At 35.8% G+C, this 16,644-nt stretch overlaps 2 protein-coding genes across 3 annotated transcripts in view; both read right to left on the reverse strand.

Annotated features, from left to right (window-relative positions):
• Positions 1 to 27: 27 nt before the first annotated feature.
• On the reverse strand, positions 28 to 5,255 carry prg4a (proteoglycan 4a). The gene is made up of 13 exons (XM_060888941.1): positions 5,070 to 5,255; positions 4,317 to 4,433; positions 3,967 to 4,080; positions 3,610 to 3,657; positions 3,464 to 3,502; positions 3,044 to 3,154; positions 2,592 to 2,783; positions 2,283 to 2,360; positions 1,943 to 2,082; positions 1,379 to 1,535; positions 1,135 to 1,233; positions 598 to 723; positions 28 to 131 (listed from the first exon to the last, which is right to left on the reverse strand). The coding sequence occupies exons 1-13, from the start codon at positions 5,140 to 5,142 to the stop codon at positions 28 to 30; spliced, it is 1,398 nt and encodes a 465-aa protein (XP_060744924.1). The 5' UTR covers positions 5,143 to 5,255.
• A 6,026-nt stretch (positions 5,256 to 11,281) lies between these two features.
• Positions 11,282 to 16,644, reverse strand: part of rxrga (retinoid x receptor, gamma a) — an 8,569-nt gene continuing 3,206 nt past the window's right edge. For both annotated transcript variants that reach the window (XM_060888302.1, XM_060888303.1), the window contains 8 exons: positions 16,299 to 16,422; positions 15,987 to 16,166; positions 15,166 to 15,326; positions 14,358 to 14,487; positions 14,046 to 14,178; positions 13,317 to 13,408; positions 12,894 to 12,999; positions 11,282 to 11,662 (listed from right to left, as the gene is read on the reverse strand). In XM_060888302.1, the coding sequence (XP_060744285.1) occupies positions 11,515 to 11,662; positions 12,894 to 12,999; positions 13,317 to 13,408; positions 14,046 to 14,178; positions 14,358 to 14,487; positions 15,166 to 15,326; positions 15,987 to 16,166; positions 16,299 to 16,422 (1,074 nt within the window). In that variant the 3' untranslated portion in view covers positions 11,282 to 11,514. The remainder of the gene's footprint in view (positions 11,663 to 12,893; positions 13,000 to 13,316; positions 13,409 to 14,045; positions 14,179 to 14,357; positions 14,488 to 15,165; positions 15,327 to 15,986; positions 16,167 to 16,298; positions 16,423 to 16,644) is intronic.

Here is a 16,644-nt window from a genome sequence, read left to right on the forward strand (position 1 = left end):
GGCTTGTATTTGCTTTTGGTTTATTTATTAAGGACAGTTGAGCCAGGTTTTGACATCATTTTCAGCAGACGGCTTAGCAGTAGATGCCAGAACAGGATTATCACCGCTGATCTTAACGCTGAAGACTTTGGCTGTAAAGAAAGACAAAGGAAAAAAACTGAATTTAGCTACAGAAATCTTTCTTCTTTAAATGGAGTAAAGTCAAGAAGCACATACAATGTTTTTCCAGGACCAGGGTGCTACATAAAATAAAAACAGGCACATAGAACAACACAGAACTATGGACTTAGTTAGTTCTAGCCACATATAGTGCATATGTGCAAAAAAGACAGTGCAAACAGACGATTACAAAACAATACACACAAGCAGCACTGACCAGTGTACCTACTGTATATTCTACAGTACATGTGCAAAAATATAGGAATGAACACATAATAACAGCAGTTATACAAGTTATTGTAATGAGTTGCACAAAACATCAATTGGCTGAATGTGCAAGACAGCATGTTCGGGGTAAATAAAGGGAAACATAAGCTATATTCTACAGTGTATAGAATATAGCTAGCTTTTGCATGCTATGTGTAAAAGTAAACTTACGCCAGGAGAAGACGTAGTGGTCAAACCCATCAGGTTTCTTTGAGTTGGGCATGGAGAGAGCGGAGGTCACCGGGGTTGGGAACCCCTTCCACTTCAGGCTAATGTTGATCTCTCCGGAAAGTTTGGCTTTTGTCAGAGAAATGTTGATGTTAAGGAGGACATTTATGTATTTATTTTTTTAGCTCTCATATTCTCTATACTGATTGGTCTAACATCAGCAGCTCAGATGATAGTGCTGGCAGTAACTCAAATCATGTTATTTCTACACAAACCACACATGCTTGCATGTTGTGTGGTCTAGCCACGTTCACAAAGTTTTTATTTTAACTTCAGCCCATGATGGCCATGACAATCAGCTGATTAGTGGAGTTAAGCGTGTTAAATGAGGTAAAACAACAATTCTATTTTGTTATCCCTCGAGTCTGACACACCTAATTTAAAGCTAATATTTTTTTAAATGTTATTTAACAAAGAAAATACGTAATAATTAAAGCTTAGTTTTTGTCTTTGAAAAAAAAAAGAAAAGAAATGGTTCACCTGGTTGCTGATTCTTAGCAGACATGGGGTTCTTTCCTTTTTTCCCTGTGCAGGTTGGCCCACTTCCAAGAGGGTAGGTGAGTTTCTGCGCCATACCTCCTAGAGAAAGGGCAGAATTATTGACCGTGTTCATTAAATGTAGTATGTTAAATGGAAGTTAAACCGTTAGCCGGATCTAGAATGGGATTGAAGCAAAGTGCTGGTATGAATATATCATATTCTGAATCCTGATCCGTCACATCACCTTTCCTGAAGAAGTAAATAGTCTCTGGCTTGTTCTTGGTGGCAGGGACAGAGAGAGCAGCAACAACTTTTCCAGAAAGCCCTCCAAAGTCCTTAGATACAGATCTGGGGTAACCTGGATCCTTCGCACCATTTTGAAAGCTCCAGTAATTATCACCCTGTAAGAGGAAAAGAACTGTTTAGTTGTTGAGTCCATGTAGCCGTATAAGTGCTAAAGGTAAGGTGAAAGAAGTTTGAACATATTACAATAGAACATTTCCATATAATTTTAACTGCCTAATCTTACAGCACAGTTTAGGAATTTATTCATTATTAAAATAGACATTACACCAGACAGAAGGGTATTGCCTTTTGAGCTAATAATTCAGAAGCTTTGATCATGGAAAGCTGCAGTCTAGAACAGTTAAGTGATTATCCAACTCAACATACATATTTAACCTACCAGTTGAGCTGAGTTAAGTGTTTTTGTTTAGGGGGAATTACTGAACTGTGTTTGACTCTGAACCTCCAGAAGCAAAGGTTGGCCTTTTATTTAAACTAGAAATCTCAGAAATAAAAGAAAGACCTTGATAATGTAGGTCTTGCCCTCGCAGTTGCAGCGAGTGAAGGCAGTGTCGATAGGTGAGGGAATGCCTAGGTCTGCTGTAATACTGTGTGCCGGACCGGCTGATCTGGTCTTGGGGTCCAGGAGCCAGAAGAAATGACCTGAGAGTGAAGGAGAAGAATAAAAAAAAAACAGCAATATTCTTTATTAACAGAATTAACCTATTCTGTTTAAGCTAAATGTTAGTTAAATATGAGCAGGGCTAAATGTTAAATCTGTGTTGCTATTAAATGTGGAGGTTTTGTCAGTGGGAAAACACTTTCCAAGTAGAGATCAGACTGTTGAATTGAGGATGAATTACCTTTGAAAACAATGATGGAGCTGTTGAACGGTGAAGCAACACTGTTGATCGGGGGGCCATTGCAGAGGTTAGGGCTAGAGCTCTGATCTTTAACTGGAGAAATTTAAAGTATAATTATAGCTTTTGACAAATGATCCAACTGCTGGTAGTATACTTGGACATAGGATACCTGGAGACACAAATCTATTGTCCATTATACTCAAGCTGTCTTTTTGCTTTTATGTGCAGTTGAAGAATGATGACCACGTTTCTAAAAAACAGCACTGTGACACGGCATAGATCTGAGAGATGTGCATTACTTACTTGGCTGTCCTGCTGTGTTAGCGGCCTCCAGAGCCTGAGCTATGTCTGTCAGTGTGCTCGGTCTTCCTGCAGAAGACCCTGAGACATCAGCGGGTTGATTAGGGCCTCCACTTTGGTCAAGCATAGAGATAGAAATCTGGACTTGTCCATTTCCATCGGTAAGAGATTCTCCAAGAGATGTTCCAGCATGAAGAGGGGCTGAGATTAATACAAAGAACAACAGCTACAGTCCATTTCAGATCATTTTGTCAGGGACTATTGCCTTGTTCAGCCTCACACCTCATATTTCAGCTCTGATTAGAAGTCTGAGTCTATAATGCTGCTATTTTAATGTCTTGGACTTTAGATGAAAGTTGCACTCAATAAAGTCTCTCCATCTATATTTTCTGCTGTGCTAATTTACAATTCATCTCATTAAGAGGTGTTCAACACAAACCCATAAGAGTGTGTGCTCTTACCTGCTGTATTTTCCATAGGATTTTCAGGAGGAAGAGGGAGGTAAAGATCAGCATCAGCAGGAGATGCAGCTAGATCTTCAGTGAATGGCACCGGCTCCACAACACTGCCTCCTGTGGAAAAAAACATGAATCAACCAGGGGATCCATACTGTAAAGGTTTTAACGGTTCATGTTCATGTTTCATGATTCATGTTCATTCAGTGAGTCAGACTTTTCAAACAGGAAAAATTTAAATGGAAACAATTTAGACCCAGATATAAGCTTCATATTCCTGTCACAACAAAGAACAGTTCTGTATCATCCCATGGTGGTATGTGACATAGATGAAGAGGTCTGAAAGTTTCCTCACATTTATACAGTGCTCTGGGATTGAGATTGTCCACTAAGGTGAAACTACACTAGCATCTGTAGTGCACTTACCGGGAGGGAGCGCTGATCTGAACTCGCCGTTAGCACAAGCTAAATACAAGTGAGACAAAAAAATCTTTAATTTAGTATACATATCTGTTGCCAGGTGATAAGTGGAATGGACTGATTAACAATACAATATTAGAATTATATTGTACCTCCGGACTTTTTGCCGTTCTTAACTTCTGGTGCAGTATAATTCATATCTGAAATAAAGCAAACTTTAATTTTCTAAATTTATACAAAAATGATTATTATTTACCATTTTTTAACTTATTATTCTCACATTGACCATAAAATATCATAAATAATGAATAATTTACAAAAGGTTAAAAAAAAAACAACTAACAAATCTACTATGCCATCAGGAGGAACCTTAAGAATATGGAAAGGTTTTTGGGTAGCTTTTTTACTTTTATTGTACCAGGGATCATTTATATAAGGATGAAATAGTTAAAAATATTTGTTTGCTATAAAATCTAAATAAATGCTCTGTGGAGAGTAACATGCCGCACCGCAGTGTGTGTTGTAGTCAGGACAGCAGGAGTTGTAAAGGGTGCAGTCAGGGTCACACTCACACTCCCTCCCTCTCCTGAAAGCTTCCTCGCATCGACCCTTGCATGAGTCACCTGGGAAATGACAGAATACAAGTTCAGTTGACCGTCATCTTCATCACAACTCTCAGAACCTCTCATCAACCATCAAGAGGTCAGAGGCTCTGTGCTGTACCATGGATTAGATCCTAGCTCACATAGTTCCATTAGACATCCAATAAAAATGTGACAAGAGTGAAAAGATTCATGTAGAGAGTCATAATGGAAGGTGGTGTGTGTTTAAAGATAGGATAAGACTAAATCTGTCTTACTGGAGGTACAGACTTTCTCATAGTCCTTGCAGCATTCGTTGTGAGTGAGACATTCATTATCGCAGGTACAGATCTGCCCACGTGAGAATGGCTCTCCACATCGGCCCCAGCAGCTCGCTACATAAAACATAAACCACACCCTGAATCAAACACCCAGCTTTCACTGTGTAGTCCAAAAGGTCATCAACACAAAGAAAGAATGCTTTTGTTTCAGCTTTTATAAAAATGATATTTCTCAAAAACAGATATTATTATACTAATATCTGCATATAGAAGAAGACAATTTCTCAAACACATTAAATATCTTCCTAACACTATTTCCTGAAGTTCTACATTAACATACAGAAATGTTTGATTTTCACACAAAACCTCTACCCAAGAAACAAACCATATTTAATATGGTTTCTATATTTAACTCCCCCTGAAGTGTGTAACATTTGTGTGCAGTATTATACATTATATGGCATCACAGCAATTCGAATAACTATGAAATTATAATTTGATGTGTGTATTTAAAAATCTAAAAATGACATCCGCTTAATAAAGGAATAAATAAATAAATAATAAGGAGAAAAACAGTTCAATTGATAAACACTGCACTCCATGTAAAGGCAAATACTATAAATAGTTTTATTGGCATTTACCCTCCATGATAAATGCTGAATACAGAAAGTTGGAATGTTGTCAGGGAAAAAAGGTTGAAAAGGAAAATATAGTGAGAAATTGTACTACTATGTGAAGAATGTGACTGACTTTGAGCGGCACAAAGCTGCAGCAGGACGCAGGCTGTTAGCAGCACAGAGCAAATCAGAGTCCATTCAGCCATCGTAACTCTCCAAACACTCGGGTTTAACCTGTTCACTTTCCACACTGAATGATCCAAACAGCAAAATCTATCAAAGAAAGTAAACGTGTATAAATCACAAACATTGTGCACAATTAAACACAGAGGTTATATATAATAATGAAAAAAAAACACAAACTGTCTAGCTTTAAAATAATTAATCTGCATGTACAGCTGAAAAGGATGTTTCTGTCTGAAAAATCCTGTTTCTCTGTAAATGTCTTTCATAAGGCATAAACCACAACTGGAACTATTTAGACAGAACTACTCATTGAAGTGGTTTCTTTATTTTAACCGCGTTCCACATTTTAGAGTTAAATACCTCAAAAATACCTTTTAAAAGTTACATTTCACACCTTTAAAAGAGTCATTTATGATTTTAAAACTTTGCAATAAATTGTTAGTTTTTATATAAATTTTACATTAAAAAAGTATCCAGTTGTGCAGATAATTTAACATTAACAGCTAATTTTAACTTTTTTTTTTTTTTAACATTTTTAATATTTGTACATTGTCAGCTTTCTCTGTTCTTTAATATCCACACTGTAATGTAATGCTATGTAAATTATGTGTTAACAATATTACTTGAGAAATACTCTAAACTTAAATAATAACCTGTGTACACACTATAAACTGCATAATTCTGTGGTTGATTTTGAAATTAATTTTGAAGTTAAATGTAGGTATTACATTTAGGCAGTACAGAAAAAACATTAAAATAAAAATGTGACAATAATAAGGTGTTAAATCTGTATAACTCTTGTGCTGAGAGTAAATTAAGATCATTATAAGTCTAATTTTGTTCATTTTTACTAAAGATAACTGCTTATAAATATTTGAAGTAATTCATAATTAAAGTAGTTATTAAAGAAATAAAAAAGGGTACAACTACAATATCAATTAAAAATATGCAAACATACATAAATGAATAAATTAATTACCCAAAAGCTTTTTAACCTGACAAAAATGTGTTTATTTCTTATTTTACTGTAAGCAGTAATTTGTAATTGATAAACTATTCATTTATTGTCTAAAATATAGTCACCTTCTAAATGAACTATTTGTTATCTTCTTTTGTAATTGTAATATTGTATATATTTATTTTATTTTATTTTATTACAGAAATAAATGTATGTACAGGCAACAACAATTGAAAATCTATTTAGCATTAAATATAAAATCAGAACTACAAACATTTTTTTAACCGGTACAGTATATTTAGTGTGTAGCTTAGATCTTACCTGCAGGTGATTTGGTCAAACTTGTTGAATGCTCCTTTCTGCTGCACTTTTGTCTCTTATATAGCATTGAGCAGCTGGATTTCTCGACTGGACCAGAACATTGTGTAATTAACCACCACAGACTGATTAAACCGCAGTGATTCAAAGACTGGCCTCCTAGACACACCCCCATATCCACACGCACACACACACATACTGTATGCCCTACATTGTCCTTGTGAGGACCTTCCATTGACATAATTATTATAGCTAATTAATGGTATGCTACACCAATCTGACCGTAAACCTAACCTCAGCAAACAGATTAAAACATTTTGGCTCTTTAATGAATGAAACACTCTATTTTACTGTTGAGGATTAGCCAATTGTCCCCACAAGGTCAAAAAGATATCCCATATTCACAGGTTGTATTACTATCTTTAAGGGCTTTTGCAGAATTTTCCAGTATTGCAGATACTATCTTTACACACTTTTATTTTCAGCATTTCAATCCTTTTTATGCCATGAAATTAAGCGAAATGTCATACAGTCTGAAAGCTTTCACATTTTCCTGTCATTAGTATCACTAAGACAGTAAAGCTGAATTTACACAAGGATAACAAGCCTGCATGCACAATACTGGTCAGTTTAATAAGTGTCTCCAGTTCAAGTGAGGCTGCATTTGAAGAATCCTTCAACTGACCTTCAAAGGTCAGACTGGATTCTCACATTGTGTGGTCAGAATGGTTTTCATCACCACCCTGACCCTGGATTTTACAATCTAATTCCGCTGACCTTCATCTTCGCTTCAGTACTTTTCACATTGTTGAGGTGAGACTGATTGTTTTGGGGCTGAATGAAGCTTTTTGTCTCCCACTCACACAGATGTGCTCATTCTACAAATCCTGAAGTGTTTATTTGAATCCTCATTTAAAGTGATTTTATTGGTTCTTATGTGGCATTGGATTTACAGTCAGACAAGGATTTAAAGTCTTTTTTTAAAAACAACATAAACTTCCTTCTTTCTGGTAAAATCACCTACAGCCATGTTAATGCACAATGTTAAACTAACTGGCCTTTCAGTAAAATCAAAAGCTTTCTTGATCCCTGTTTAACCCTCTACCAGATTATATGATTATGATTTTTGTCTAAATTTGATTTGCTTGATAGATTGTAAGATCTTGGAAGATCTTGGTCCAAATTCATGAAACCCTTAGTGTAGAGTTGATGAAATTCTAAGAAACATATTAGAAATGTGGTCGTTTTCCCTTAATATTAAAGAGAAAATCCTATTAAAGATAAAAGTTATTCATAAAGCATCCTAACCCTTAAAAGAGCTCAGAAGGTCAAAAAGACTTAGGGAGTAGTGAGGAGGACTTAAGTGTCTTTAGCAGAGGAGCAAGTGGCTGTATGGTGAAGAGGGAGAAGAAATATTTTGCAGACAATATTTAATAATGATAATGAGTTAATAAGGTGCTGTAGATTAGATGGTGTAGGGATTATTATTGTGACCAATCGTATTAGAGGTAACATCTCAGACACAGTGCACAAATAACACATCCAAAACAGAGCCGAAATGCCATAATGATATAATGTGGCGCTATGACATGTCTGCTCTGTGTCAGAGATGTTTACATTTGTAAACATGTTTGCATGTTTACATTGTCATGTTTACATTGTTACATTGACAGAGATGTTTGCATTGTCCTGCACTGTCTTGTCCTGCACTGTCTGGTCCTGCACTGTCTGGTCCTGCACTGTCTTTAGTCCTGCACTGTCTTTTGTCCTGCACTGTCTTGTCTGTCTTGTTTGTCTTGTCCTGCACTGTTTGCACCAGGTTGCACAGTTGCACTTTATGTGGCTAAGACTACTTACAAGTCTTTAGCCCTGTCTTTGTTTCTATGTAGCACCTTGATCCTGGAGAAACGTTGTCTCATTTCACTGTGTACTGCAACAGCTATATATGGTTGAAATGACAATAAAAGCTTCTTGACTTGACTTGACTTGATTTACTTTACATTTATTACATTTGTAACATACAGATGTTAGCGCATCTCTAATATGATCACGAACGTAATCTCTACACGATATAACCTCAAATATCTTAACATAGAGACAAAGTGAAGGCTTATAATAGACCAGATTTTAAAAGCACTTATATTTTATTTTTATTGGACAGCCAATCACAGTCTTATAAAGAATGTGTCGTCACCTAGTAACAAGTATTACAGATTTTTGTATTTTTAGAATCACTCCTAAGATAAGATTCATAGTTAGAAATGTTCAAGCTAAATAAGGAGCCCTCTGAGATCATTCTTAGAATCTTTATGAATACAGGCCCACAGCATGAAGCGAATTGATGCCTAGAAAGCAGATGAAGGCTATAAAAAGATACCAAAGCACTTTCAGATAACCAACATGTAATTGAGAAATGACAGTTAAGAGGACCTATGGAAGTAAAGGCAAGATCTACTAAGTGGTCTGTCAGATTGAACTGCCTGTATGATGAAAGGCAAAGAGAACGCCTTTATATCACATTAAAGACCTGCAAGAAGGATTAGCTGATAACGTGGTGCACAGTCCTACTCTGTAGCCTGTGTTACTCTGTAACACTGTCAGGAGACTATAAGCTGGATCAACAACATACCAAGATAATGATGCAAAGTTTAGTTCAAGCTTCACAAAGATGCACTTCAAGGACGGCCTGTCTTAAACATTAGTGAAAATATTTCAGTAGATATGAGCATGCTGTGCATACAAATGGGTGAAAATTCAAACTCCTAGCTGGGACCACAATTTTGGCAAGCTGTGATCTGCCAAGAGGCCTGTTGGTATGGTGTCCACACTTTTGCACAATTCTATGTATATGTGCATAAAGTAACTATTCTGTAATATCTGCAGAAAATTAAAAAGCAAAAAGTGTGTGAACTGTTTACCTTGTGGTCAATAGATGCAAAATGCTGCCTTTTTCTCTTACATTTACAGCATTTAGCAGACACCCTTATCCAGAGCAACTTACATTATCTCATTCAGCTGAGCAATTGAGGGCCTTGCTCAGGGGACCAACAGTGGCAGCTTAGTGGACCTGGGATCAAACTCACAACCTTCTAATTGGTAGCCCAACACCTTAACCACTAGGCTACCACATGCCCACATGTTCTCTTATAATTCATCTCAAAGTATTATCTATATCTCCTATCTCAAAAACCTCTTCTCAAAATCTCATTTTTGTCTCATTCTATTTCGCTTAAGGAAATTAAAAGAAATATTTGAGACATAGCTGATATATAAACATACCATGAGTGAGACTATTAAATCTCCTGAGATATCAAATACATTTTTTTAAGGGAAGAAATATTCCTCTGGCTTTTGCTTGACTGGAGCTGGAGCTGTACTGAATCATATACTGACAGATATTCACTTTCCCAAACACAAAGAGTGAAAGTTGATGAGGGATTTGTGTTATTAAGCAAAATTTACAAAACATCTGCATAAATGAAATATTGTTTTATGTGTTTCTCAAATGACACAGCTTTATAATGATGTAATAGTATTTTTTACTAGAGCAGTAAAAAGAGTGCGTGTGAAGAATAAAAGTATGTGTCAGGGAAGACATCCGCTTTGTGGGCTATTGCCTTTGCTGAGGTAATGTCTTTCTAATGAAAATGTGGTGTGCCACACCAAGGAGCACATTGTTCTGATTATTAAAGCCTTCTGTTATAGTTATGAGCTTTAACACAGTCAAATGCTGCAGTCCAGACGTGCGGCTACCGTCTACTGCTTTCCCAGTTTTACTAAAACACATGCTCAAATCTGATAAACAACACACATCTACGTAGGCCTGGATTTCTATTTTAATCCAGAAACTTTTTTATTTTTTTTTTTATTTTTTTTTTTTTACACAGCAAAGAAACACATTTAGAAATTTAGATAAGAAAAATTAAATCTACTATTTTATAAGATTACAATAAACCAAATAAAATATTAATAAACCATATTTTAGACATGTTTTTACTATATTAATTGTTCTTAGTAGGCACAGGTTCCCCGTGACCCGAGGTAGTTCGGATAAGCGGTAGAAGATGAATGAATGAATGAATGAATTGTTCTTAGTTTATTGACATATGATTTTGGTTCTGTCTAGAAATTAATGCTTAAAAGTAACAAAATAATCTGCTAATAGAACTAGAAATCTGCCTAGAAATAGGATTAATAATCTTTTGGATTGGATTTTGATTTGGTTTACTGTAATCTTATAATTAGAAATAGCAGATAAATTTAACTTGAGTCAAGATATACTTAACAAAGTCATAATAAAGAAAAGCCAACTGATCTATTAAAATAATTTTAAATGAAATATATTTTGTGTATGTATTGGATGAATATTGGACAACATTTGTAATTGCTGTGTGATACACGTTACCATCCACAATTGTTCATAAGCACATTTTTATGATATAAATTATAAGAACGAGACATAATGAAATATTTTGTGGCCCAGAAATGTTTAGATGATGATGTAATCACATTGTGTTGTAAAGACACACATACACATTCACACCTAGGGATGGGTTTTAAGAAGCCGATCCACTTATTGCCATTTGCTGGAAACCAGAGAACCCAGACTAGACCAGTGAAAACATGACCAGTGAAACTCCATACATTCAGAGACCTGAGCATGACAAACAATGTGAAGTTCATTGCAGGTGAACATTTTATTCCATTTGTGGTGGAAAACCAAACGCTGTGTCCTAATTCAAAAAATTTTATTATTTTTTTTTTAAATTAAATTTCTAAATTTGCTTTGAACCATTAACGAAGAAAAGAAAAATATCTGATATTATCCTTCATATTAGCCTTCACAGCCTGTCCTTTCAGTGTCTTATACAGAAAACAGTAGATAATTAAACAATTTTTTATTCTTTTTACATAACATTACAAAATACAGGGCACTTTACACAATTTCACACTGAACAGAATCACTTTGTACTACAATAGTAGTGAAATCTATTTGCAAAATTAAAATGAACACTCTTCTTTTAGGTTAATAACAATTCAAATGTCCTTGTTTGAAATGTGATATAAAAGAAGATCAGCATAAGAGGTGGATATTTACAAGGTGGGTCATTGAGCGTCACGTAATTTGATGTGGTGCTTCCAGCATCTCCATGAGGAACGTGTCTATCGGTGTATCGCCGATGAGCTTAAAGAAGAAAAGATGCTCCAGACACTTAAGGCCGATGGAGCGAAGAGCTGGAAGACGAAGCAGGAGCTTCGCAAACCTGCAGCAACGAGTCCATAAACCAAGAAATTAACAAAACAAAAAAAGTGCTTCGGTAAAAATCATTTTTTACTAAAATATACTGTTTCCCTCTATTTTTCTGAAAGCAGTAGGAACTGTAAAAGTGATCGATATAAGAAGCCTAATCAGATTTATCTGCTTGCTTACTTATTTATTTTGTCACTTTCCTAATCATTTACTTACTCATTACATATTTAAGCAGCCAATTTCTCATTTACCAGGGTATGTATTTTTCATGTTTTATTTTATGTTATTTTATTGTGTTGTTTAATATAAATGTAATATATTATATGAGAATATCTCACAGTATATCATTTTTAATACAAACACATCTTTATGTTTATGCATTTTATGTATACATCTGTGTACATATCTATAGCTAAAAAATTATCTATCTATCTATCTATCTATCTATCTATCTATCTATCTATCTATCTATCTATCTATCTATCTATCTGTCTATCTATCTGTCTGTCTGTCTGTCTGTCTGTCTGTCTGTCTATCTATCTATCTATCTATCTATCTATCTATCTATCTATCTATCTATCTATCTATCTATCTGTCTGATGCTCAGTGATATTCTCTTTTATGTGCTTAATGTTGAACAACTACAGAAATCATGGTCTGTCTGTCTGTATTTTACTCTGTATGCATATCTGTCTGTCTGACTGTCTGTCTGTATGTTTGCATGTATGTCTGTCTGTATGTTTGTATGTATGTATGTCTGTTTGTATGTATGTTTGTATGTATGTCTGTCTGTATGTTTGTATGTATGTATGTCTGTTTGTATGTATGTTTGTATGTATGTCTGTCTGTATGTATGTTTGTATGTCTGTCCATCTGCACTTCTGGAATAACATATAAGCTTCAATTGATTATGCTGAGTGTATGGGGTTAATAAAACTGGGAAAAAGATCAAACACACTTCTGGGTTTGCAAATAGCAGTTTAATACACTGTCTGTAGTTCAAACAAAACATCCAGTGCATAAACAGTTCATAGACGTGTTGTCATCCACTAAGTTTAGAATAACACACTTATTTTTTGAGGAGTGAAAGCTCATTTCTCTCTCTTTCTCTCTCTCTGTCTCTCTCTGTGTGTCATAGTCACATGCAAAACACCTTTTTATCAATGTAGGTACTTTAGTAATATTCTAGCTTAATATTATTATTATTACTATTATTATAATTAATATAGTAGTAGTAGTTTCACCTGCCCGGCTGGTCTGGATATTTGCTCTTGGTGTATGACTCCAGTGAGGCGTAAACCTTTTCCCTCAGTGCCTCTACCTCAGATGGACTGGATAAACCTTTGGCATCTGTGGCCAGATTCAGCAATTTAACAAGGTCAACAAAAATGTAGCTCCTATTAGCATTACTGGTGAAAATGTAAATGAGTTCCTGATATTCTTACATAGTTCTATTAACAATCTTGTCATATTTTTCAGGCACCATGAAGGTCATTGTGTGGAATAATCACAGACAGATTGCATGAAATTTTTCTAGTTATTAATGTTATTCATTTTGATCTCAGTGGGTTTATTTGGATGTGAAAGGGTTGTCATTTGGATTTGTACTATTAATCAGATTAGCATACTATTAATAAAGTTTAGAGATGTTTAGGGTAAATTGTTACCTGGGTTGAAGAGAACGATGGCTCTGAGGCAGCCGAGCTCTGTCTTGTCCATCTGCATGTCCTTCATTTTAGACACCAGCTCAGAAAGAACCCTACAGATACAGCTATCAGATCAGACTCTGGAGAGATCAGACACTATGGAGATCAGCTACGAGAGCTCAAACACATCAGTCATTAGAGAGACTAGACACTAGAGCTGAGACACTATATTTGGGGCACAGGCAGTACAGAGATTAGACTCCACAGCTCAAAGACATCAGACCCCAGATAGATTAGACACTATATATCACACACTGTATACATTAGATATTAGATTAGATATACTATAAATCAGAGAAAATGTACACAAGAGTTCAGACAGGAAAGATCAGTTACTAGAACAGCCAGACTTTAAAAATCAGACATGAGACACAAGAGATTAGATGCAAGAAATTATATGCAAGATATCAGACACTGTAAAGAGCTAATTTACAAGAGGGATCAAATACAATATATATCCAAAAATACAGTGATGTTAGAAATCAGACATTTCAGATTTCATAAATCAGACACAAGAGAACTTGTGCTCTAGAGACATCATACTGTATACAAGAAACTGTAAAGTAGACAGAACAGACACTAGAGAGATCAGATAGCAGAAAATAAGGCAACTGATAATAATCTGAAGGGGCTGATGAGTGTGTATACTTTATATATGTATGTGTGTTTGTGAGTGTGTGTAGATCAGACCTGTCAAAGATTGATCCCACTCCTGCAGTGTGGGCGCTGTTGCGATGGACATGCAGCCCTGTGCCTAACACAATACCATCTTTCACTGACACAGAGCGATGAGAGAACGAAGCAATGAGAAGCTCGTTCCAGCCTGGACGCATAAACACACACACACACACACACATCAGCCACTTCTGAGGACAGCTACATGAGTTATTATACACTGTGAGTGAGCTACCTAACATGTTTGACCTAAACCCTGTGACCTAAAGCTCATCTACTGTAACTATATTGTCCCTGTGTTACTGTGGACTGAAGGACTTTACTGACCTGCTCGTAGGAGGATGACCTGGTCATCCAGAGGTAGCTGTGAGAAGTGAGGGATACGTTTTGCCCACTCCACCAGGGTGAAGAGCTGTTTATCAGCTGCCTGGCAGATGTTGGTGACAGGGTCGTTAGTCTGTCAGAAAGCAGAGAACATTCTGATCAAAAACACGTGACACTTAACCAAGTACCAAAATGTAGATAAGTACAGTTCAGGTCTGAGTCACTGAAGAGTCTTGGTGTAGAAATTGTGTAGCCTGAAGCTATTCTGAGTGAGGGGAAGGTGAGGTGAAGGTTTTAATGTGAATATAGTTTTTGTGAATGTAAGAGAAGATTGCGCACTGCAAAAAATATAACTTGTCATGTAAAATTTTTAAATAATAAAAAAATAATAATAGAAAATCATTTCATGCTTGAAACTATCTTACTCTATTGTAGATATCAATAGCAGATTTTTTTTTTAGCTATTTCAAGTATTTATTTCTAGAAATAAGCAAAATGATTTATAATTAAATGACTAATTGTATCAATCTTATTCATTTCTATAAAATATGAAATTATTATATTATGGAATAAGAGCATTTGAACTTAAATTTAGTAATAGGTCTACAATTCTTATATTTGTAATAAAAAAGATTTGATAAATAATTTAAAGATTTAAAATGAAGACTTGCTAAGATGTCATTATTTTTTATTCTTTTTTAGAATTATTGAATAGAAGTGAAGCATATGATTAGCATGTAGGACACAAAACTGTGCCTGGGTCTAAAGGCCTTGTATACTGTGTGAATCAGAAGAGGAGTTGATTTCTTACTGAGTTGTCTGCATTAATCTGGATGTAGGTGTCTGTTTTTGGCTCCACGGATATTTCAGCATCTAAAATCTTTTCCACCGGCATTTCTTCATTTAAACTGCAGCTGGAATCAACCTCATTGTCATTTTTATCTCGTCCACGTTGTCTTTCTTCCTGCACAGCTACACACACATACACACACACACACACGCGCGCGCGCGCGCGCACAGGCATGCACACATACACAAACACACAGTCAAACACGCACACACAGACACACACACATGCACGCACTCACACACAAAGACACATGCGCACATGCACACACAGACACACACCCATATGCACGCACACAGACACACACACATACACACACACAAGCACACACACACAAAGACACACACATGCCCACATACACAAGCACACCCTTGTGAGGACCTTCTATTCACACAGTGCTATACTTCAACATAACCTTACATTAGTTAGAGGCTATTTCATATAGAGGCTATTTCACATTTCTCTACATTTCTCTTTTAGTTCTTTAAATTAAATTTTTGTAAAACTTTTGTAAAAAAAAAAATTCTGCGGACACAGTAAATGTCTGCAAGAGAGAATGGGGCTGTTGCCAATGACATAAATGGGACATTTTTAATCTCCGGTAAAAAAAAAGTAAATAAAAAATCATCTCTGGAATATAAACATGTACATTTTAGCAGACTATGCATGTGTAGTGCTGAAGTGAGTATTGGTTCAGTCAGCTAAATTTTTTATTATTAAATTCTAAATTCCATTCTATTCAGGTTTGAAAGAAGATTTAAAGAAGGTGTCTGTGGAGGTCTCACCTTCCCTCTTCATTCCCATTGCCAGGCATTTCTGATAGCGGCAGTATTGGCAGCGGTTCCTCTGCCTCTTATCTATTAAACACTCCTTACTGTCCCGGCACGTGTATGTCAGGTCCTTCCGGACGGTTCTCTTGAAGAAACCCTTGCAGCCTTCACAGCTGTATACTCCATAGTGTTTACCTGGAAAGATAAATGCATATTATAAGAAGAAAAACTCACTCACACATGAGTATATTTCTAAGCCCATTGATAATCACTTGGTTCATCCATATCTACATTGATGTAATGATGTAATATGCTTGCAGAGGTTACCAGAAGAGCGATCTCCACAAATGGCACACAGATGTTTCGACAGAGAGCCTGGACTAATGCTCTGGTAGCTGTTATTGATGCTAGCAGGAGGTTTAACATCTCTTGAAGCATCCAGGGTGTTCATCTGGGAGAAAATGAGATGGTAGAGGGTAATGAATTCATGATAAAGTTATAATCTGTCCCACCAAATGAGTTTAGAATCTATGGTTAGGGTTATAGAGATAATCTTATCCAAACTCAGGGCCTTAAACTCAGCTACTGACTGTAACTGAGTCTCTTTCCAAAAGAGCTAATTAAGGGTGAAGATTTGCAATATCGCAACCTTTACATTTTAATTGTAAATAAT

The sequence above is a fragment of the Tachysurus vachellii genome, chromosome 15 (genome assembly GCF_030014155.1).
Source record: "Tachysurus vachellii isolate PV-2020 chromosome 15, HZAU_Pvac_v1, whole genome shotgun sequence".
NCBI classification, from domain to species: domain Eukaryota; kingdom Metazoa; phylum Chordata; class Actinopteri; order Siluriformes; family Bagridae; genus Tachysurus; species Tachysurus vachellii.